This window comes from Crassostrea angulata, chromosome 1 (genome assembly GCF_025612915.1).
Source record: "Crassostrea angulata isolate pt1a10 chromosome 1, ASM2561291v2, whole genome shotgun sequence".
NCBI lineage: Eukaryota > Metazoa > Mollusca > Bivalvia > Ostreida > Ostreidae > Magallana > Magallana angulata.
This window is the reverse complement of record NC_069111.1, coordinates 54384892-54408940: the sequence shown is the minus strand read 5'-3', so window position 1 is coordinate 54408940 and position 24049 is coordinate 54384892. Positions and strand designations below refer to the sequence as shown.

At 35.2% G+C, this 24049-nt stretch overlaps 2 protein-coding genes across 2 annotated transcripts; both read right to left on the bottom strand.

The window, feature by feature from the left end:
• Positions 1-470: 470 nt before the first annotated feature.
• On the bottom strand, positions 471-23039 carry LOC128177719 (CD63 antigen-like). Its single transcript, XM_052844548.1, has 7 exons — positions 22845-23039; positions 10000-10203; positions 8576-8650; positions 4782-4880; positions 4163-4408; positions 3971-4054; positions 471-3301 (listed from the first exon to the last, which is right to left on the bottom strand). Exons 1-7 carry the CDS (start codon positions 22914-22916, stop codon positions 3134-3136), a joined length of 948 nt encoding a protein of 315 aa, XP_052700508.1. The 5' UTR covers positions 22917-23039; the 3' UTR covers positions 471-3133.
• On the bottom strand, positions 11720-15636 carry LOC128177709 (zinc finger protein 862-like). Its single transcript, XM_052844537.1, has 3 exons — positions 15287-15636; positions 12575-14890; positions 11720-12472 (listed from the first exon to the last, which is right to left on the bottom strand). Exons 1-3 carry the CDS (start codon positions 15333-15335, stop codon positions 12201-12203), a joined length of 2637 nt encoding a protein of 878 aa, XP_052700497.1. The 5' UTR covers positions 15336-15636; the 3' UTR covers positions 11720-12200.
• Positions 23040-24049: the final 1010 nt, after the last annotated feature.

The following is a 24049-nucleotide window of genomic DNA, read 5'->3' as shown; positions in this document are numbered from 1 at the left end:
ATTATATGATGTAATTGTAACTCTTAAACTTATCGAAAAACTTTATTGAATACAGATGTTGAATTGAAAAGACTACCACATTCATCCCTAAAATTATATCAGAACTTGGCTTAAAACAATATATTTTTTCTTTTGGTTCAAATCTACACGAATGTAGGATATTGCAATTTTATAAATTGATATATTTATATAACTATAGAGAAAAACAAAAGAAAAAGAAAAATATTGTTCATGTTCACACATAATTCTGGAGTATTTTAATATTTAAAGTTTCAATGTACATACGAGGTGATTGATATTTTTACTAAGTACACGTAAATGGATCAGAGATTTTCTTGCCAATGTTTTCAGTTTACATGTTTCTTGTCACACCTCTTCACTAGGGTCCTGATTAACCAGCCATGTAATGTTCAGTTAATTCACAAAATATGGACAAATTGTGTTCTTACAAAAGTACAATAAACACCACATTTATAGATAAATTAATTTTATTCTCACATGTACAATAAAAGTTACAATATTTGCCAATAAAATACAACATCATTTATAGAAATATGTGAATTTTCAAATTGAATATACACGTATACAATGTATATGTTCAATACTGCCAACTAAAAATTCACTTCTTAAATCACTGGATGCATACAACCAAATAAGCTTCATACAACCTTTAATTACATTTCACATGCATAACATATAATCCAATAGATATAAAAGGAATCATGGGATGTCTGTGGCATGTTGAAGATGTGAAACAGATGAAAAGATGTGTCACACTGTAGAGCCATTTTAACAAGAGCATAAACTTTTGGTAGGATGGTATGATATAATTTTTCAAACAATACAAGCAGTCAAATACTGAGTAACTTCTGAATTGCTAATTAAGAGAAGCCCACCAATATTCATAGACTGTAAAAACTGGAATTTTTTTTTAAAGGTCTACTCTTGTGAAAAATTGACAGTAAGTTTTAAGAGAAATGTCCCCGGATAAAATTGGACAAGTGTCATAGCGTTCAATGTTTTCACATCCATTACCAAATGACTGGATAATTAATCATGAGTAGACCCCACCTACATCAAATTGGAGTTTGACACTTACTGTACTGCACAAAGTCTGATGTCTTGTTCAAACAGCTCTTATCATGCTAATTTTACATATATCTTACCACTTCATCACTTAGTTATTGGAAATTATGTAAATGTATGGTAAATTTATATAATACTAGTATGTTAAACAATGAATAATTTAGGTCAATACTTTGAACTCTTATATCTTAATATCTAAAGACTGCATCAATTTGCTGTGAGGGTGGATTCATACACATATCCTTTCATTATCAGCTGTGCATGAATTTCTTACAGCTAGATTAAGGGGAATATCTCTCATACTGTCATTTTTCTAAAAATAATTGGAACAATGACCATCTACTCCATATTCTAGCAAAATCAAAACACTATATACCAAAAAAATTATCACCTGCAAACAAGCAAGACATACACAACATAACATAAATACATGTACATAACCTCACACTGCACTGATGAAGGTTCTCTAGGGAAAAAATCTGTTGGTAATCATGTGGCCAACACATACGTGTGAAAGAAGTATAATGAACTTTATAACAGTAATTGAAATCATTTTTTAAAAAAATCTCAGATTAAAGACATAATTGCTTGAAGAGATGACAAGGAAATTGACATTTTGGTCTCTTATTTATCTTTCAAGTAGATTTGTTTACACAATATGGTCCCAAAAGTTCATAAAACATCATCACAACAAAACTGATAAATTCTTAAAAAGGTTAACTATTTCTCACTTTATTTTTGCAAGAAAAAAAATAACCTTATATAAATTCAACATCACTGCATGATCACTGATATTCAATATATGACCAAAAAATAAAATAAAATTTGGCCCGCTACAAATTTAAAATGACTCAAATATAATATCAAAACTTGAAATATCAATCAACACACAATTTAAAAAAAAAAATAAAACCATTAAATAAGTATTAATATGTGTATCTGACTTTCTTTCTGCTTTTCTTTTTTTATGGGTTTGAGCGAAAATCAACGACAAAAACAGAATTTAAGTGAAGGAGTGTTGGTAAACAGGCACAAGTCCCTAACATCGAGTTAACAGTCTACATGGTCTATAAGAATGAACAATAACCACATCACATTTCTAACAGCGAACTACAAAACTAAAAAAATCTATGTCAAATTGTAATGTACAGTGTACATGGAGATATGAAATGACTATAAAATCTACATCAAATTGTCAACACCCTCAAAATGTACATAGAGACATGTATTATGACTTTATCGTATATGAGGCAAAAATTAAATAATCAATATCTCAAACAACATCAAACAAGGTTAGATTAAAAAGTACATATATCTGAAAAAGTATACTCTATACTAAACATTCTTCAAAAAATGCTGCATAATTTTTTTTTTTTTTAAATCATGAGTTATAAGTTTTGAAGAAATTTTGTTATCAAAAAATTAGTTGTGTGAATTATTAACACTATACTGTACAATTATCAAATGAACTGACTAATTGTATTGCACATGGGTTCTCCTCAGAGAAAATTTGTTAAGGGTAAACACAGATTTATACAGAAAAAAGACAAAACATATCAATAAATACGTGTACATGAATAAAAATGTGTCAATAAAAATCACATGATAAAAAAAAAATAATGATTCTCATTCCTATCTTCTAGATAACTGTCCCTCATGTTTTGTGTGATCAAGTCACATCAAAACACTCTATGCACTAGCAGGTGGTCGCGTAGTCAATTTCTATATAAAAAGCAGACGAAACACACATAGATAATAAACAATGCATATAAACTCCATTAATTCTTGGTTAAAATAGAAAAATCTTGCTCAAGACAAACTAAGACCTTGTAAAAGCTTGGTATTAAATACAACCTTGATCAAAGCCTATGATCTCGGCATCACATCTAAAAATACATGACTCAGAAAAAGACAACCTCTACTTCCAATGTTCTCTCAGAGATGACGTAAATGAATGCGGTGGGTAAGTACATGTAGTATGGCTATTTTACACTGCGTAATGTGATGACAAATGATTGTATCGGTGATATTGTCACTAATATCTGGTTCAGTTGGTGTACAGGTTGGCATAAGGCCCAGTCCCACGTGTTGGGTAGGGCGATTTTTCTTGACACCGTGCCATTTCATAGACAACATCATCGTTATTTGCTTCGTATGGTGTGTATCTACTGTTGTATAAATACAGCAACACGGAGGTCAAGATAATTCCAAACAGCTGTAAAAAAAATGATGAAAATACATGCTATAACATAGTCACTGTCACAGTGATAATCTATTGTTATACTTTCATGTTAAATACTGAAATCTGATTGGTTAAGACGCAGTTAATAATATTTACTATTACCCTCAGCGTTAGCAACGCACTTGGCAACGGGTAACGTTAAAAAATGTTACATGCGCGAAAATTATGCGCGTACGGTTCGCTGTAGAATTCATGTTATTCCTATATAAAAGCAGTAAAATTTTCTTAAAAATTTTAAAAAAGACATTCAGTATAACAAAATAAATAGTGCCTGTTTGGGAGGATAACAGTTGAAATTGACACCCCTCGAAAACCATTGTCAACCTCCGCTTCGCGTCGGTTGACAATGGTTTTCTCGGGGTGTCAATTTCAACTGTTACCCTCCCAAACAGGCACTATTTATATAATGTTACAGTAAATGTAGTCACACACACAGGGAGGTAAAAAAAGAATGAAACACATTAAACCTTTGGAATTTTCCAGTAAGCATTCTCATACACATGTATGTACTCAACTATTTTATTTTTATTTTCAATATTTCAAACACCTGAAGCTAAAATGTAGAGAGATACATGTATGATACTTTGTCTTTTAATTCATAATCTGAAAGAGTGATTAGGAGAGAGAAAGAGAAGTACATACCTGACAAGTCAACACACCAATAGCCACTCCTGCTACAATCCCAAGGTTCGTTTTGAAGAACTCGACAACTGCCTCATTACATGGCTACAAGACAAAATCATATCCCATAAGTTTAAATCAAATGTACAATCATAAGAAACCTTTAACTTTGTACTGTGTGATTTGTTTAAACAGTGCATAGTATGTGCTCACTTTTTTCCATATGTAGGGGTTTTCCCTGGAGCAGACCAGTATGTTCTGTCCGCTGGGCTGATCCAAACACATCTGGCAGGTCTGGTAGTTGGAGTCCTGTGTGTCCTTATTTCTGTCGTAGAAACTGCAGCAGCTCAGAGGAGCTACGTTATTATTGGTGTTGCCGATAACGTCGTTAATCTGAAGATTGTTACTCCAGTCGGAATTCTTGTAATCTGTGTATCCTTGTCCTCCACAGCATTCCAGCTGTAAAACAAACGCAGCAATGATCTAGTGCAATCTTTGTGGGACTTAAATCGTGATCATTCATTTGATTCACCTAGGTTTTACTATGATTCAGATAATAGGTATCATCATAAACAATTTTCCAGTCTAAAAATTGTTCTCTAACATTGTCGAGTATTCTTCCTTTGATAACTTATTTAAATGATGGCACATTGATAAAAATGACCAAAATAACGTTGTGGAGAGTTAAAAAACAAAACATATTTGGATAATTGTATTATAAGCTAGTTACTGCATTCCATATATTATCATGATTATTGATGACTATAATTTTTATATCTGAATCCCTATTTCTCACAGAAACAGGAACAAACTAATCTCTGTGTTGACCTACCTCACTCTGCATGAAATCAAGGGCCCGTGTAACCATGGTGTTCTTGCCATAGTTATTGGGCACAATGGTCTGGAAGGTCTGCTTTAACTTTATCTCGATCTGAAACACCAAATTAATTACTATTAAGTACGTAATTAGTATATACAGCTTTTATATAGCACTGTAAATTGCCAAATGTGCCCTACAAAATTTCACTGAAACCAGTATAAATGTAACCACTATTTCATTAATGTGAATCTAAATGAATACACAATGAAACAAGAGGCCCATGGGCCACATCGCTCACCTGAGGAACAATAGGTATGATAAAGTCAGCTTAATGGAGTCATAATACAATCTGGACAATGTACATTAATACATGTAGATCCTGTATAAATAAAATCCATTTTTCCCCCTTGGAACTCGGATAGCCCTGATTGCTGAAAATATTTACAAGAGCAGACTTTAATCACCGCTCCTGCACATATATAGGGACTCAACGTTATGCAGGCAGGGATGACCGCACACCTACGCAACTCAACAGGTACCAACGTTAATGCAAGCAGAGATAACGCAAGCAGGGATGACCTCACACTTGCGCCAACAGCTCAACCTAACGCAGGGAGTGCCACACACTTGCACTAGAAAGGCCAGAACACCAGCAGGGATGACCATACACTAGTGCTCCGCCACAACCACCACCAATACAAGCAGGTATGACCGCACACTTGTATCAATGCGATACAGGGCAGAAATGACCGCACATTCTGTATCGTTGGTTAGAAAAACACGAAAATTAGAAAGAGCAGGGATGTCAACACCCTCAATCTCTCCGTACCTGTTCAAGTTTAACCCCAAACAGTCACTCGTTGCAATGGAATAGACACTGTCCCTATATATGTGCCAGCCTAAAATAATTCATAGTATCTAAAAATTGGAAATCAAAAATAAACAAACTAATCCAGCCTAACCCAAAACTACTTATGCAGAACAACTTATATACATTGAATATTTATTATTGTATAAAAATAATCATCACATTAATTGGTTAACAGTGGATGCATTAATTAAAATAATCAAGAATCAATAAATCAAGGGCAATAACCCAAAACAGTAATACAAAATGATTCTAATGAAAAAATAGCTGCCTGCTTCAATTTTATAGTCATATCACATGTTGAGTATTGCAGTTCTCAAAAAGATCCTTTACAATTGTTTATATATGGGATATTTAGCTACATCAAACTCTGAACCTTCTTGTGAGGCCGAAGAATTGTCCTGGAGCCAAAGTCTTAACAATTAAAAAGAATCATCTTGCTGATTAGTTTCTGAGAAGAAGATTTTTAAAGATTTACTCTTTATTCCTATGTAAAACTTTAACACCCCCCCCCCATGTGGCCTCACCCTACCCCCAGGGGTCATGATTTTCACAACTTTGAATCTACACTACCTGAGGATACTTCCCACAAGTTTCAGCTTTCCTGGCTGATTAGTTTCTGAGAAGAAGATTTTTAAAGATTTACTCTATATATTCCTATGTAAAATTTTAACCCCCCCCCCCCCATTGTGGCCCCAACCTACCCCTGGGGGTCATGATTTTCACAACTTTGAATCTACACTACCTGAGGATGCTTCCACACAAGTTTCAGCTTTCCTGGCTGTTTAGTTTCTGAGAAGAAGATTTTTAAAGATTTACTCTATATATTCCTATGTAAAACTTCGACCCCCCATTGTGGCCCCAACCTAACCCCAGGGGTTATGATTTTCACAACTTTGAATCTACACTACCTGAGGATGCTTCCACACAAGTTTCAGCTTTCCTGGCTGATTAGTTTCTGAGAAGAAGATTTTTAAAGATTTATTCTATATATTCCTATGTAAAATTTTAAGCCCCCCCCATTGTGGCCCCACCCTACCCCTGGGGGTCATGATTTTCACAACTTTGAATCTACACTACCTGAGGATGCTTCCACACAAGTTTCAGCTTTCCTGGCTGTTTAGTTTCTGAGAAGAAGATTTTTAAAGATTTACTCTATATATTCCTATGTAAAACTTCGACCCCCATTGTGGCCCCAACCTAACCCCAGGGGTTATGATTTTCACAACTTTGAATCTACACTACCTGAGGATGCTTCCACACAAGTTTCAGCTTTCCTGGCTGATTAGTTTCTGAGAAGAAGATTTTTAAAGATTTATTCTATATATTCCTATGTAAAACTTCGACCCCCCCCCCCCATTGTGGCCCCACCCTACCCCCGGGGGTCATGATTTTCACAACTTTGAATCTACACTACCTGAGGATGCTTCCACACAAGTTTCAGCTTTCCTGGCTGATTAGTTTCTGAGAAGAAGATTTTTAAAGATTTACTCTATATATTCCTATGTAAAACTTCGACCCCCCATTGTGGCCCCAACTTAACCCCAGGGGTTATGATTTTCACAACTTTGAATCTACACTACCTGAGGATGCTTCCACACAAGTTTCAGCTTTCCTGGCTGTTTAGTTTCTGAGAAGAAGATTTTTAAAGATTTACTCTATATATTCCTATGTAAAACTTTGACCCCCCCATTGTGGCCCCACCCTACCCCTGGGGGTCATGATTTTCACAACTTTGAATCTACACTACCTGAGGATGCTTCCACACAAGTTTCAGCTTTCCTGGCTGTTTAGTTTCTGAGAAGAAGATTTTTAAAGATTTACTCTATATATTCCTATGTAAAACTTCGACCCCCATTGTGGCCCCAACCTAACCCCAGGGGTTATGATTTTCACAACTTTGAATCTACACTACCTGAGGATGCTTCCACACAAGTTTCAGCTTTCCTGGCTGATTAGTTTCTGAGAAGAAGATTTTTAAAGATTTATTCTATATATTCCTTTGTAAAACTTCGACCCCCCCCCCATTGTGGCCCCACCCTACCCCCGGGGGTCATGATTTTCACAACTTTGAATCTACACTACCTGAGGATGCTTCCACACAAGTTTCAGCTTTCCTGGCTGATTAGTTTCTGAGAAGAAGATTTTTAAAGATTTACTCTATATATTCCTATGTAAAACTTCGACCCCCCCATTGTGGCCCCAACTTAACCCCAGGGGTTATGATTTTCACAACTTTGAATCTACACTACCTGAGGATGCTTCCACACAAGTTTCAGCTTTCCTGGCTGTTTAGTTTCTGAGAAGAAGATTTTTAAAGATTTACTCTATATATTCCTATGTAAAACTTTGACCCCCCCATTGTGGCCCCACCCTACCCCCGGGGGTCATGATTTTCACAACTTTGAATCTACACTACCTGAGGATGCTTCCACACAAGTTTCAGCTTTCCTGGCTGTTTAGTTTCTGAGAAGAAGATTTTTAAAGATTTACCCTATATATTCCTATGTAAAACTTCGACCCCCCATTGTGGCCCCACCCTACCCCCGGGGGTCATGAATTTCACAACTTTGAATCTACACTACCTGAGGATGCTTCCACACAAGTTTCAGCTTTCCTGGCTTTCTGGTTCTTGAGAAGAAGATTTTTGAAAATTTCTCGAAATTTTTCATTAATTTCTAATTATCTCCCCTTGAAAACGGGTGTGGGCCTTAATTTTCACAACTTTGAATCCCCTTTGCCTAAGGATGATTTGTGCCAAGTTTGGTTGAAATTGGCCAAGTAGTTCTTTAGAAGATGTTGAAAATGTGAAAAGTTTACGGACAGACAGACGGACAGACGGACGGACAGACGGACGACAGACAAAATGTGATCAGAATAGCTCACTTGAGCTTTCAGCTCAGGTGAGCTAAAAAGATACATAAAAAATTATTATTACCTGAAATCTGTATACATAGCACCAGACGGTTCCACCAATCAACACCAGCATAGAGAGAACCAGACAAACCAGATACTGTAATGTAACAAAAACATTATTACAAATGGCATAAAGAGAACCAGACAAACAAGGTAGTGTAATGTAACAACAGAACATTATTAAAATGGCATAGACAGAACCAGACAAACAAGGTAGTGTAATGTAACAACAAAACATTATTACAAATGGCATAGAGAGAACCAGACAAACAAGGTAGTGTAATGTAACAACAAAACATTATTACAAATGGCATAGAGAGTACCAGACAAACAAGGTACCAGTACTATTACGTAACAACGAAACATTATTACAAATGACAAAGAGAGAACCAGACAAACCAGGTACTGTAATGTAACAACAAAACATTATTACAAAGGACAAAGAGAGAACCAGATAAACAATGTATTGTAATGTAACAACCAATCATTATTACATATGACATAGAGAGAACCAGACAAACAAGGTACTGTAATATAACAACCAAATATTATTACATTGTACAACCAGCGTAGAGATAAGAGCAGATATGTAACAACCAAATATTATTACTCAGTAAATGAACATTAAGGTACAGTATTGTCATACAGCTCATGTAAAATAATTATCGCAAGTTAGAAACTTTAGGTTTTTACCAAAACTATTGTTCTACAAAATGAGAGTTTATCAGACTAGTTACACCAACTTTGTTTTTTAACTGGTCTGACAGAATCTGCAGTTTGGCTACAACACAGCCATAACAACATCCCTACTAACTAGACATCATTTAAGATGGAGACTGCATCTCAGATAGTTCCATGCTTTAATAAAGGCAATAAAGAGGATTTAGCTTTGACCTCAACCTCTGACTTAGGTCATTGCATATCCAAACAATCACTAGGGTTCAAATATGAAGCCTATAGGGAAAAAAGAGATCAAATGGTCCAAACATGGATTTTATAGGGATGCTTTACAACTTTGCCTTTCACTTAAAAATTTTGTTCACTTCAAGGTATCTGCACATCCTAGATCTTCAGACATTCTGAGTAAATTCTAGACCAGATTGGGCCATGGGGAAGGAAAATATGGCTTGCACAAAGGCTGAGAGTAGTTCACTGAAAAATCTGCTATGACCTTGACCACAAAAATAAAAACTGTGTTTAAGGTCACTACACACCGTTTACTCATAGGCTCTCTGTTGCCAGACCGGGCTAAGGGAAGAGAAAATATGTTCTGGCCAAGTTAAGTTAGACTGACAGTGATCATTTACGGTACCTCAAGCACTATGGTGTATCACTAGCCCTAATATTCATAAAAAATCAAATAGATCTAAATGGAACACAGTCCATGTATAAATAGTTTGAATTTGAAGTACTGGCAAGTTGAGACTAGACCCTAACTGGACTTACTATAACAAGGAGACATTTCCAGCTCGGTTTGATGGCTCCAAAGATTCCAATCAGACTGTAGACCACCATGAACGCACTGGCCGCCACAAAGACATAGATGACGTATTTGGACTCCTTCAGCTCCGCTGTAGCAGCCTGGTACTCATTCACAAAGAAGTCCACCAACAGCCACATAGAAAAGCCAAAAATGGCTCCACCAATCAGCTGCAAGAATAGAGAGTATACATTTGTAATCCAGGTTAAATATATTGATATGCTCTGACAATGTACAATTTTACTATTATACATATATGGCTTCAAGGACGACTATTTAATTGTTATGTACCCCGATGTCGTAGGCAGAGGGTGATATAATACACCAGGGTTTTTCTGTCACAGAAGTACAAACATTCTGGTTTTGTTGCTTTAGAACACATGTAATATATGTTATATGGCATTTGTAAAAAAATCAAAATCAATTTACAAATGTATCTATTTTATAGACAAGTGTGTTTTAATAACACTTGTTCATATCTTACTAATCTGAATGTAAAATGCGGCACGTCTTTTAACCCCAAGGAACCCCAAGGAAACCCCAAGGAACCCCAAGGAAACCCCAAGGATACCCCAAGGATACCCCAATGAGAGAAATGAATAACTATTGATACCCAAGGGGGTCTCATTAGAGTGCAAGGGTCACCCCTTACCCTTGGTACCCCAATTATACCCCAAGGAACCCCAAAGATAACCTAATAATACAGATTTATAACTCCTGATACACCATAGAACCCCAAGGAACCTCAAGGATACCCTAATAATACAAATTTTAAACTCTTGGTACCCCTGGGGACTCACTGGTATTCCAGACACACCTCTAAGAACCCCAGGGATATCCCAAGGAACTCCAAGAATACCCTAATAATACAGAATCATAACTCTTAATACTCCATGGAACCCCAAGGATACCCTAATACATTGTAATACAAATGTAAAACTCTTGATAACCCTGGGGACTCATTGGTATTCCAGATACACCTCTAAGAATCCCAGGGAACCCCAGGGATATCCCAAGGAACTCCAAGAATATCCTAATAATACAGAATCATAAATCTTGATACTCCATAGAACCCCAAGGATACCCTAATACATTGTAATACAAATGTAAAACTCTTGATAACCCTGGGGACTCATTGGTATTCCAGATACACTTCTAGGAATCCCAGGGAACCCCATGGATATCCCAAGGAACTCCAAGAATACCCTAAAAATACAGATTCATAACTCTTGATACACCACAGAACCCCAAGGATACCTCAAGGAACTTAAAGGATAACTTAATAATACAAATTTAAATTCTTGATACCCGTAGGGACTCATTGGTATCTCAGACAAAACCCACGGATACCGGGCCAAGGGAACTCTAGGGATACTCTTATACATGTATTGGTTATATAAATTTTATAACTCTTGATATCCTATGGAACTCCAAGGATACACTATATCTCTTGATACTTTTTGGGTCTCTTTGATATCCTAGACAAATCACAAGGTATCCCAGGGAACCCCATGGGTACCCCAAGAAACCTAAAGGATACCCTAATAGTACTCTAATAGTAATAATACAGATACCCCATTGTTATCCTTGACACACCCTATGGATACCTCAAGGAACTCCAAGGATACCCAGTAATATAACTTTTGTTACCCAAATGAACCCCAAGGATACCCTAATAACCAGTGTTTTCAATAAGTTTTTGAATAGAAGGAAAAAAATTTGGAACAGCAGGCAACCTAATCTCGGCGAGGGGTCTGGGGGCCGCCCTAGGCCCCCAGCGGGTCCAGGGCAGAGCCCTGGTGGGGGGACCAGGGGGGCGAAGCCCCCCTGCCGAAAACGAAAATAATCATTTTTGAAGGTACTTTTGCTGCTTCTAAGGCCATCTAAAAGTATAAGTTTTATGAAATTTCTACTGCTAGCAACTGCTTAATTTTACCTTAAATAGTGCCATTTTAAAGACTGTTTTTTCTCTATTTACCAATATGTAAAAAAAATTCTTGAACATTTTTTTATCCAAATTACAGCTAATAAAAATATTTATGTGCTAAACTTTTATGATGAATATACTGTATATTTACTCCATTTCACATGAATCTACCTTTCAATAAAAACATCAATCAAAACTCTATTTTTTAATTTCATGTTGATGCATTACACAACTTAATTCTTAAAAGTCATCATCTGAATTCCAATCAGATTCACTTTCAAAATTGACAGTTTTGCTGTATTGCTGTGCTTCCCTGAGATTTTTTGCTATTTTTAATTGAAGTAGAGTATTTTCCAAAAGTCTGTCTTTTTCATGGTCATCATCACCACAGGTTGATCCAACATCATCAGCTTCATCTTCATCACCAACTTCAGTGCCATATGATAAGAGAGATTCCGACTCAGTCTGGACTTCTGCCTCCATATATGTTTTCATGCTGTCCTCTCCTGTAACTATAACATTTAATGAGTTTAAATCATAGTTAGGACATAAGGTCTCAGAATGTGACTAGATCTCAAGATTATCTTTTATCAATCCTACTGGAAAAAATTTACCTGAAGTCCTACTGGTAGGAAGTTTCCTCCTTTTCTTGTCAGTGATCCACTTCTCAACTGCATTAGTAACTAAACAATCACACTCCTCTGTGCACAACTCTGGGCCATTTACAGCAATATGAAGCAATCCATTTAACATATCATTTTTGAGTCTGTTTCTCAGATCAGTTTTAATGATCTTTACTTTTGAGGCACCTCTTTCTGGCCAGGCATTGGAAAGTGGCATTGTAAGTATCAATTCTACAACTTTTGTTAAAAAGGGGCACATGTAATTGTATTCATTTTTGTGCTTCATTATGTCACTCAAACACCATTCCAAGGGAGTAAGACCATCTGATGGATTGACAGGTATTTTACTCTTCTTTTGAGCAATATGAAATTTCATCAAGTTCCATTCAGCTTTTACTTCTGCAAGGGTACAACATTTTGAGAGAAACTGCTGGTGAATAATTTCAACAGAATCATCACCATATGAATTGAAGCTTTCATTGTCCTTATCAGGAATGTGGCAGGGATTGAAAATATTGAGAGCAGCTAAAATTGGAACATCAGGAAAGCGTCTTTCAATATTTTCCACTAATGCAGAAACATAGTTGTTAAGTGTCTGTCCAAGCTGGTGTTCAGTATTTTGATTTATTGTAATATCTAGTAGCTCAAGCTTTCCACCCTCACTTAATTCACATTTAGCCGACTCAATTGGACTTTTTTCACTTTTTATCTGTTTCAGTTCTTGAACTGCACTGTCTAAAGTAGGCTGAATTGAACTAAAATTCAGATAACTCTTCTGAAAAATCCTACTAATTTTTCCCAGAATTGGTAAAATTGCATGAAGAATAAAGAGCAAACCTACAAAATGGGCAGAATGCAATTTTTTTAGTAATCCATATGCTGCAGCATCGCTTTCAGAGAGATCACTTAGAGTTTGAACTAAAGGAATCAGATCTTCCATTGCAGCAGCAACTGATGCTTCAAAACTCAACCATCTGGTTTTACATGCCCGTTTCAGAATTTTTACACACTTCTGTCTTTCTGATGAGTTGAGTACAAGGCTTCTGTAACCCTCAAGGTGTTTCAAAAAACAAGCCATCTTCTTTGGAGAATAATGAAATAATTTCCAAAGCTGTAGCATGTATGTCTCTACATTACCAACACACTTGAGATTAGAATTGGTGTCAGTACATGCTAATGCCAACCGATGACATACACAATGAGTTGCAATCAGACCTTTGTTCAGCTGTTTCAGTTTAGCACTTAAGCCATCTTTTTTACCAATCATCACACTTGCACCATCTGTGCACAAACCAGTTATCTTCGCCTTATCTAGATTCATGGCTTCAAAATTTTCACAAAGTACCTTGAAAAGAGTTTCAGAATTTGCCGAGTCCGACTTTTCCAATAAATTTGCAATGAAAAGGAAATCAGTTTGAACACTCCCATGCTCTTGATCAAAGTATTGAATGTACACAATCATCTGTTCCAGTGATGACACATCAGATAAATCATCAATCATTAATCCATAGCAGTTTGAAGATTGTAACTTTTTAATTAAATCATTTTTCAAAGTATCTGATAAAGTTAGTAAAACTTCCCTTTGCGACCCTGCTGATCTGTGACTGAAATATTTCAAATCATTCAATCCAATGTGCTCTATGAACTTCATTAGTTTGTTAATCTTAAAGTTTGCAATCATCTGATCCGCAACAAATAAATGAGAATAGAAGGCTTGGAATAAAATTTCATTTTTGACTTCTAATTTTCTATCAATATCTTTTTGAAAAACTGAGACTCTGCTTAAAGATTCACTATATTTTGCTGCTTCATGACATTTTGTTTTCAGGTGTTCCTGCAAAGCTAACTTCCTAAACCTTTTACTTGGTTCATCTGCAAATACAGCTGATCTGTTTCTCGGATTTTTAATATTATGTTTCCTACAAAGTAGACAGTAGACTCCTTGTCCCTCGACAAAAACGAAATGCCATAACCTTGTAATCCTACAGAAAGACAAGTCTTTTGAGTTCAGCCAAGCATGATCAAATTTTTCGTTTGAAGTTATAGAGCAACAGTCACTCTTGCTGCAAAGCATGTAGTGATGAATCTTGTTAGAAATATCATTTTTTTCAATGTCAGGAAAACATGACTCAATTAATTTTACATGTTCATTTTCTGAAAGACTTGTACATGTCAGAACAGTGGAAACATCACAGTTACTCTGGCTCTGACTGGGATTAGTGAAATTTGTTGATGATCTTTCTGTCTGCATTAACTCATTTGGCTGGCAAATATTTTGATTTATGTCAAGATTTTCAGAGTTAGTACCTACAATTAAAAAAATAAAATCAAAAATCAGAAACGTATGAAGATCGATTTATGCAGTAAAACAATCACTGAAAATGTTTCTGCAAATTCAAGCTACAACACAGAGTCTAGGAAAATATTTTTACTTTGGGAACAAAAAAGTTAAGTTCTGAGGGAGAAAAAATTAGTACAGTACTTCGTGGTAGTCTGTTTGTTAAATGTAGCAAAAATTAATTAAACTGACTTTCCTTCGAGTTACGAAATAACAATCACGAGAAATTTCAAGTTACGAGGAAATTCTGGTTGATCTTTACCTTGAATTTTGAAAGAATGTAGATTCGTGAAGTTAAAAGTTATGTTATGTCAAAAAAGATACACCAGTCTCTAGAAATAATATATTAAAAACTATTGTTTTACCTCGTTTGGAGACAGGAAGAAAGAAATCGTTTATTTTCCTCTTCGACATCTTCGGACATGTTGTTGACTCGATCGTTTGACATATGGTGGGAACCAGTTCACGTTGATCTGGGTCATTGACGTGTTACTATTTTGATGCCATATTTTCAAACGCATTAACGATTAGGATTTTGATATTAACTAGCTCTAGCCTAGTACCCGAGGCCTTCCGAGTGCAGAAGGCCTCGGGTACTAGGCTAATCAAGCTCCTATGGGAGAATATCGGCAGAATTTTTTAAAGACGGAAATCTCAGCCGGAAAATTTTATTCTACAGGCGGTTAATTTTGCCGGTTGCCGGCTCTTATTGAAAACACTGATAACACAATTTTATATCTCTGGATACACCCTCGGGGCTTTTTGATATCCCAGACACCATTAGGTATCCCACGGAACCCCATGGATACCCCAAGGAACTTAAAGGGTACCCTTATAATACAGATTCATAAAACTTGATACCCCATAGAACCCAATGGAACCCCAAGGATATAGCCTAATAATTCAAATTAAAAATTCTTGATACCACTGAGGACTCATTGGTATCCCAGACACGCCTCTAAAAACCTCTATAAACCCTAGGGAACCCCACAGAAATCCCAATGAACTCCAAAAGATACCCTAATCATACAGATTTATAACTCTTGATACACCATACAACCCCAAGGATACCCTAATATGTAATACTTTAAACACATTTGGTCTAGCCGTAAAAATTTTGTCTATAAATTTGTTTCGGACTTGTGATATTGCATCACATTCTAAAATATAATGAAATTCATCGGCTATACGTTTTTTGTAACAGAGAGGACAAAATCTTTCATTTAATGGGATACCTTCCCATCTTCCCACTTCAACTGGTAGCTGGTGATTTGAAGTACGAAAGAACTATATATGATATGAGTTAAATTTGGCCCCCATTATTCGCAATTTTTTAAAGTGTTTCAGGTACAATAAAATGTTATGTTATATTTTAGAAGAGTTGATGTAAAATTTATTTTTCACCTATTTGTTTAATTTTTTTGCACTCACTGGCAGTAAATGAAGTCAGAAGTGACGCCATTTCTATATTTCAATCAAAATCAGTCAAAAATTTACATTTTTCTTATCTTTTTATGAATGGGAAATATAGAGGGCATGCTTGAACAGGGAACATTTTTTTGTCACTTATTAGCCTTGGCTAGATATATCTCTGATTAAAATATTTTGTTTGTTCAAGCATGCTCTCTATTTTTTCTGAAAGAAAAACTGCTTGAAAACAAGCTGTTTTATGCTAAAAATGCAAAAATGGCAGGAAAAGGTTGTCTTTACGATGTCATATTTCTAAATTCTGGGCAGGATTACCTCCCTTACTTTTCAACATTAGTGAACAATATATAGAATAAGGAAAATGAAAACTGTCATAAAATCATTAAATCTTGTCTGATCCTAAAAAAATTACAGGTGCACATCTTTAGATGGTGATCAACATATGTACAAATTTTCAGACTGTTCCATGCAGTAGTAAAAAATTCTATAGGGGGAACAAAGTTGCATCTACAGAGAGACGGACGGACAGGGTGAAACCAATATACCCCCGTAAACTTCATTTGTGGGGGTATAGGGGTATAATGAGACTCCTGGGGTATCACTAATTACTAATTTCTATTATTGGGTTTACTTGGGGTTCTAATGAGTATACTTGGGGTTCCTTGGGGTATCCTTGGGGTACTACGAGGTGACCCTTGGATTCAAATGAGACCCCTTGGGTATAAATAGTTATTAATTTCTATCACTGGGGTACCTTGGGGTGAGCCTTTGATTCGAATGAGACCCCTGGGGTATCACTGGTTAATAACTTTATCATTTGGGTTCCATGGGGTTCTTACGGGTTTCCTTGGGGTTCCTTGGGGTACCCTTGGGGTACTTAGAGGTGACCCTTGAAGTCCAATAAGACCCCTAGGGTATTAAAATTTATTAATTTTTGTCATTGGGGTTCCTTGGGGTATCCTTGAGGTTCCTTGGGGTTTCCTTGGGGTTTCCTTGGGGTTCCTTGGGGTTCCTTGGGGTTAAAAGACGCACCCTGTAAAATGTTTTGTTTAAAGTCAATTGGTGCTTATTGTTTCAATAAATTAAATATTATAATGTGCACGCTTGTGTTGTTGAAATGCATAATGGGAACTGACAACATTTTTGAAGGCTGTTCTCTTTTGCCTGGATAAGATCGAGGTTTGTATTCAGCCACTCACGATTGAATCGATTACTCTTATTATATTTACAAAGTTGTTACAATTAATTTAACAATTTTAAAAGTTCATCTGAATTTAAAATCAAAGGCCTGAAGGCCTGAGCGGCGCATTGCATTGAAGGTAGCTAAAAACATCACTACAAGTTGTTGAATATCGCCATTCTACATGAGGAAGGTTTTTATTTTACATTTTTTTACCTCCAATATTCGACCAATTAACGTCACTGCTTTTAAATTGAAGTACGAACTGTTGTTATGCAAATTATCTCATCGGTTGACTGGTCCTCTGTCCCTATCTTACGTACATCGCATTGCAGGCATTGCCAGTCTATCTCATCTGCGAATTAATCTTTGTTTTGTTCTTTCATTGATGTTGATGTTTTTTCAATGTGTAAAGGAGATATTTATTGTAATGATTTGTTGATATTTTTAAAACGAATACTGAATATATGTTCCTGGTTGAAAATACGTAACAATCAGAACGGCACTATATATTTATTGGCGCATTGATACTTGAGTTCTATGACGCCGCTTGTATATAAGCCGAGAGAAGTGAGCTGACAGCAATGAGGCTACATCGCTGATAGCGATGCGCCTCAAAAAAGATGCACACGTACATTGTCCTAACGTTTTAATTTTCAGGAAACTGTTTCATTTGCTTAGCAAATAGCTCTTTGAATTTCGAACCCGACATAAAATGCAAGGGTGATATAATAACAGTTTTGGGAGGGCAATATAACCATTTCTAATGGAATATGACTGTTTCCATGAGGGCAATATAACTTTTTCTGGCGTGCTTAATCAATTTTTGGGGCATGGTAATAAAATTATCTCATTTGTGATATAACAAGAAACATCATTGAAAAATGCTATATAAGCAATATGACTGCACATGTTGGTGAGATTTTCTTCATGACAGTGCAAAAAAGCCAATCATAATAAGGCATAATTTATTGAGGAAGTGGTCATATGTGTGATGAGTATGCCACTGTCGGTGAGTCTATGGGAGACTATATATAGCAATGGGTATCCAATAAAGACTTTAAATATGTGAAATCTCGCCGAAATACAAAGTATTCTACAATTTTTTGGTTTTTTTTGCATACCTCCTGTGTACAATGTCATTCATGATCAACTATGTTGTGTATCTATAATATTGACTAATTGTGAAACTTATTAAACAGTTATGATATTTTCTTTGGTCATTGCTGACCGCCATTCTACATGTTCTAAATAAATTGTTCTTAATCATAATACATGAAGATTTCTTTAGATTCTTATTCTAGCTGTATATTAACAAACTCATAAAGGAGACTACATGTATATGCATGCAGCACCCTTTTTAAACCATCTCCATTTAAATAAATCAACTGATATAATATTTCTAAAAACCTGTGAGATTGAACACAATCCCAAGCTGAAGTATTTGATGAAATAGTTGGTTTACGACATGACAATAAACCTGCCACAAGACTTAGATCAAACTTCTCCTGGTGGGAAGTTCAATACACTGACGTGTTCAGCATGCCAATCTACTACTGGCTTATGTACAAACTTTATGATATTGTGTAACTGAAAAAAAATTTACAGCAGGTACACAGTTGTTTTGTTCCCAATCCCTGCAATATGACATATCAAGTGAAACTTTCAATCTATATTTTGTACATGACATTCAAAATCTTCACCAATATTGCATTCAATTGGCATTCTGAACTAATAGCTTATTTTTGCTCCAGTTTTTAGGGGTTTATTTTTGGCAATGGATAGGGTATGGGTGTTTGATGTTTTTTTATTTGTGCAAGCTTGCACATAGATTGCAAGAACTAGTACATGTGCATGTATCTGCATAATAACAGGGTTTTCTGTTGCAGCATGCTTCAGCTGTTTAGCTGTGTATACTTAGTACATGCACTTCTAAAGTACACTTAATTGTGCTACGTACCATTACTCAAATAGACTTGAATTATCATCTAAAACATTAACTAATGTAAAAGATATAATCAGAGGGCTGCACCATGGGGGGAAATTTTGAAACATTTACATTTGATACTGATATATGTCTATAATCAGTGTATAACTCTGTAGGCTGTGTGTATGAGTCTACAGGTTGTGTATAAGTCTATATGCCCTGATTCATTGGAGCCACAGGGATGTTTGCTGCCAGGAAAGCTTCAAGTCAATGCAGCATTCTTAAAATCAATATTTAGGCCATCTTACTTAATTTAGTGGGGAATGGGTTTTGTACAAGCCATGGGCGTGAAAAGACAATTACCCAGAATCCATCAGAGAGCCAGCCTGTGTCATCAAATAAACCCAGTCTCAGACAAGTAGGACTCGCTATGAAGTTTTTTTCATTCTATTGGATTTTTTTTAGACAAACTTCCTGCTTCATTTTTGGGTCTTTTTTTTAAACAACACCAAATGTGCGCCTTTGATTGTTGGCAATTCAATGCCCTAGACTCCAAATGAAAGCAGATTTTCATCCTGACACATTAAAATGAAATGTTCACATGTGCCTCATGCTATTACTTTTTATAGCTGCATCACTTCAACATGTTGGATTTCATTTGATGCCATTCCTAACAATCTGCAATTTAAAAAAAAATTTTAAGGCACTTCACAGTCAAAGAGTACAAGTACCGGTATACCGAGAACAAATGGATGTGATCATCCAGGGCCACTTGTCCGCCTCAAGTGAACTACTTGTGAGCGGTTTTAATTGTTTTGACTGATGCCTCCGGTGGAAACACCTTGAGCTAGCTGTTGCAGCATGCTCTGACTTCTTCAGACTCCTACAGACTCCCTATTCTGCTTGCTGCCTCAGGCACACAGCTGGATATCATTACAAATTTTTTCTGCAGAATTTTTTTTCTTAATAAATACAATCATTTTGTTTTTTACTTTGCCTCCAAAAACTAAGCATTGCACAGGAACACATGTGGAGATATACAAATTGTTTGAGCACCAATGCAGTTAATGATATCATGGATATATGCATCAAAAGATATGAATGTTTAACGCTGGTCTTGTATATATATACCGTAAACTTACACAATATCAAGGTTTCTCCCTGACAAACAAGGTGCATGAAAAAAATCTTCAGAGACAATTAATACGAGAGAGAGGGACACAGAAAATGAGGGAGGGGGAAGGGGAGAGATTTAATATCATGGATACATATCACTGATTTATATAGGTACAATAAAACATAATGGTGCTTGCTTTTAATAATGTCATTATCTTGTGTTATTTACTGACTTCACACAACTTAAACATAAATTGATTTTTACACGATCTTGCAATTAAACCCAATAGTCGGTAATAGAAAAGTCATCAATATTCACTTCCATACAAACAAAAAAACAAAAAACAAAAATAACTAACGCCACCACAGGTTTTAGGATGATGTTGAGTCACACTGTTTTCAGTCAAGCATGCAGAACTGATGGAACGGCTATACAAGTGTTTTAAGATATTGATTTTTGCTATACAAGATGAAGTGAATCTTTTTCTCTGTCTATAAACATCTTATCAAGCAGACCAATATTTCATTATGATTATAACAGTGCAATGACAAGCAAGATAAACAAACTCTTTTTTCCAGTGTTTTGAATATATACACTGTCTGAGGTGGTAAAGTCTTAGTCTTCATGTACTACACTTTTAAATGCTTGTATGATTGGCATCAGTGACACTCTATCACACACGATTGTTTATTTTCTGAATACTTCTGTAACCACTGAAATTGGTAACATCTTGTGAATTTTATGTAACACGGAGTATTTGTGTGGGTGTTGTTAAGAGAAAATTGACCCAGTCTAGCAGTAGCAGTTTGCTTGGTAATATATTTTCTTAAGATCTTTGTTAAATATAAAGATTTCTACTAGTAACACAATTTGCAATTATGCAAGTAAATACATCCGGATATATCATTAGTACCAAAATATTGCACAATTCTTGCGTTGCATATCTAAAGTACTGTAGTACATATCTGTACTAATATATCACATCTCCTGAAGTGCTTCCTCATTAAACACAAGAAGAGAATAAGTATACACAATACATTATATCCATATGAAAGGAAATTCCCACTTCAATCATAATGACAATCAGAATTATTCTCAAGTACTTCAGTAGCATGGAAAAAAGATAAATGTACACATATAACATGTATAACATATTTAATATTATACCTGTCATCCCATCAACAAAATATCGGACAGGAAATTGAAACCATGAAATCAAATTACACTGAGATTACCAGCAGGTTTCATTACTAGGTCCTCTTGAAAAAATCTCTCTTTAAAATTTGATGCAAAGAAGCTTTTACGAATAAGAAAAATTCATTATGCAAAACATTTCATTTTCTGTATCATATCAATCATTTAGATAGAGATACATTGAAATCAGAGAATTTTCTTGACATACTTCAGACACCTTTTTTTTTTTTTTATCTTTTCAAGAATGCACAATCAATCCTCTTTTCTTTTTCTGTGCCAAATGACAGAACTAAACCATTAAGAATGAACAAAGAAAGTGGTTCAGCTCATGACAGAAAACAACCTCTTTTCTACAGCGTGAGGCTCTTGGATCAAAGCCACACAAGCTTGGAATTCTGTGCATTTTATCCTATTCTTCTATAATTATTTGTTCCATTGAACAGAAAATAACCCTTTCATTAATTATTGTAACTCATTGAGCAATTGAATAATAAATGCATGTACAATGAATTCATTGGTCACAATTTTAGGTACATGTAATACTGTTATAAGCTGTGTGACAAGCCGCAATGTAAAACAATTTAAACTCAAACTCTCTCTCTCTCTTTCTCTCTCTCTCCATCCACAAAAACACATTATGTTCATCGTAAAATAATAAATCAATACCAATATAATGCCTTAACTTTTCAGCCGGATTCATTCAACCTACAGTTTATTTGAGCACAGAATGACCAGTACACTTAGAGCATGATTTAATCATCCATTAAATCAAATAAAAGAAGAAATAACAGCATTAGGAGAATCAAGCATATGGGGTGGTTTTTAAAAAAAACCCAATCAAATCGAAAACAAAACAAAGCACTAACATACATGTACAAGGGTACAAAGAAAATCATCATTAGCAAAACTGAAAAATAGGAAATTATTTTGTTTCTTATCACATTACATTAAAGCAATCAAACAATCATCCCGATTACTCAGTGAGCCTATGATGATTAGGCCCAGTGGGGTTTGTTTGACAAATCTGAAAATGTGTCATACGTTACAAGAAGAAAAAACCCCGGAATTTCCACTTACCCAAATCAGTATTGCATCTGTGATGACAAAAATTCTAAGGCATCGTACTCCACCTTCGCTTCGACACCCCATTCTTAAGTTATATTCACAATCGTTCCTAAATATTCTTTTTCATTCACATTTCAGGTAAATCTATATTTCATGTACGACTACATTTGATACTTCCGTTGCACTTCTTAACCGCAAGAGGGCGTTCTTATTCATTCAAACGGGTCGCACTAAACAACGCATCTTTACCCAAAATTCGGCAAATGGATAGATAAGGTATCCACCGAGTTGAGTCGATTGCTTAAGGTGGAATAACACATCGTCATAAAATGGCTGACCTCTGATAAAAACGACATTTTGTTTTATTAAAAGGATTTTATCGACGGCAACATATAAATACCTCAAAGCCGAGTGGATAAAGTGTCAGGCGAATCCCTCAGGGGCTTTTGTTGTTTCACTGAATTGATTTTTTAGATATTCATTTATTATCCCCAATTTGCAAATTTTCGCTTATTTGACATATGTATAGTTTATTTATCATTATATCTTTCATAATCAAATAATTTACAGTTAATATTTCAATGACTTTTTCCAGGTTTATTGAATATTACTTCATTGATATCTTAAGGGTGTTGTTTACTCAGGGTTTGAGTTCTCAAATTCCGATTGCTATAAAGTTGCATTTAATGAGTAAAATTTGTTCTAAACACAAAAAGTATTTATGAAATGAATTATTATTGACAAAACATTCAAAATTTTTACTTTATTATGGAATTAGGCTCAAATTAAAATTGACCTTTAGCCAAACAGAGGAAATTCGGACTAAATTTTGCAAATTTTGTTTTCTGCTCAAAGTTTTTTGGCAGTAGTCTAATCTTAAAAGTTAGGATTTTATATTTAATTCTATGTAATTTTGCATATTTTCCGTTGGTTTTACCTCACTTATTCATTTAAATAAACTTATGGCACGAATTATAAAATTATTGAAAAATGCTTAAAAACGATAAAAGACACCATATCTCAAAATTTTAATCATTGACCTCATATAAATTTTATGCCAACAGAATAAGGTCAATATAAGTAGTTCAATACCATTCATGTTTTTGTATTATCATCATTCAATTTTTTGTAAAATTGGATCAAAAATGGGTAGGGATTTGAAAACTGATAGAGGAAATTCGGACTGGATTTTTTTTTTTAATTGTTGCTGAAATCTT

Excerpts from the sequence above, each read along its gene's own strand:
- LOC128177709 (XM_052844537.1), bottom strand. The coding sequence starts at position 15,335 with ATGTCGAAGAGGAAAATAAACGATTTCTTTCTTCCTGTCTCCAAACGA. Across the intron at positions 14,891-15,286 it reads TCTTCCTGTCTCCAAACGAG|GTACTAACTCTGAAAATCTT; the intron begins GTAAAACAATAG and ends TTTTAATTGTAG. Across the intron at positions 12,473-12,574 it reads TCCTACCAGTAGGACTTCAG|TTACAGGAGAGGACAGCATG; the intron begins GTAAATTTTTTC and ends TAAATGTTATAG.
- LOC128177719 (XM_052844548.1), bottom strand. The coding sequence starts at position 22,916 with ATGGGGTGTCGAAGCGAAGGTGGAGTACGATGCCTTAGAATTTTTGTC. Across the intron at positions 4,055-4,162 it reads ACCCCTACATATGGAAAAAA|CCATGTAATGAGGCAGTTGT; the intron begins GTGAGCACATAC and ends TTTGTCTTGTAG. Across the intron at positions 3,302-3,970 it reads TTGGTGTGTTGACTTGTCAG|CTGTTTGGAATTATCTTGAC; the intron begins GTATGTACTTCT and ends TTTTTTTTACAG.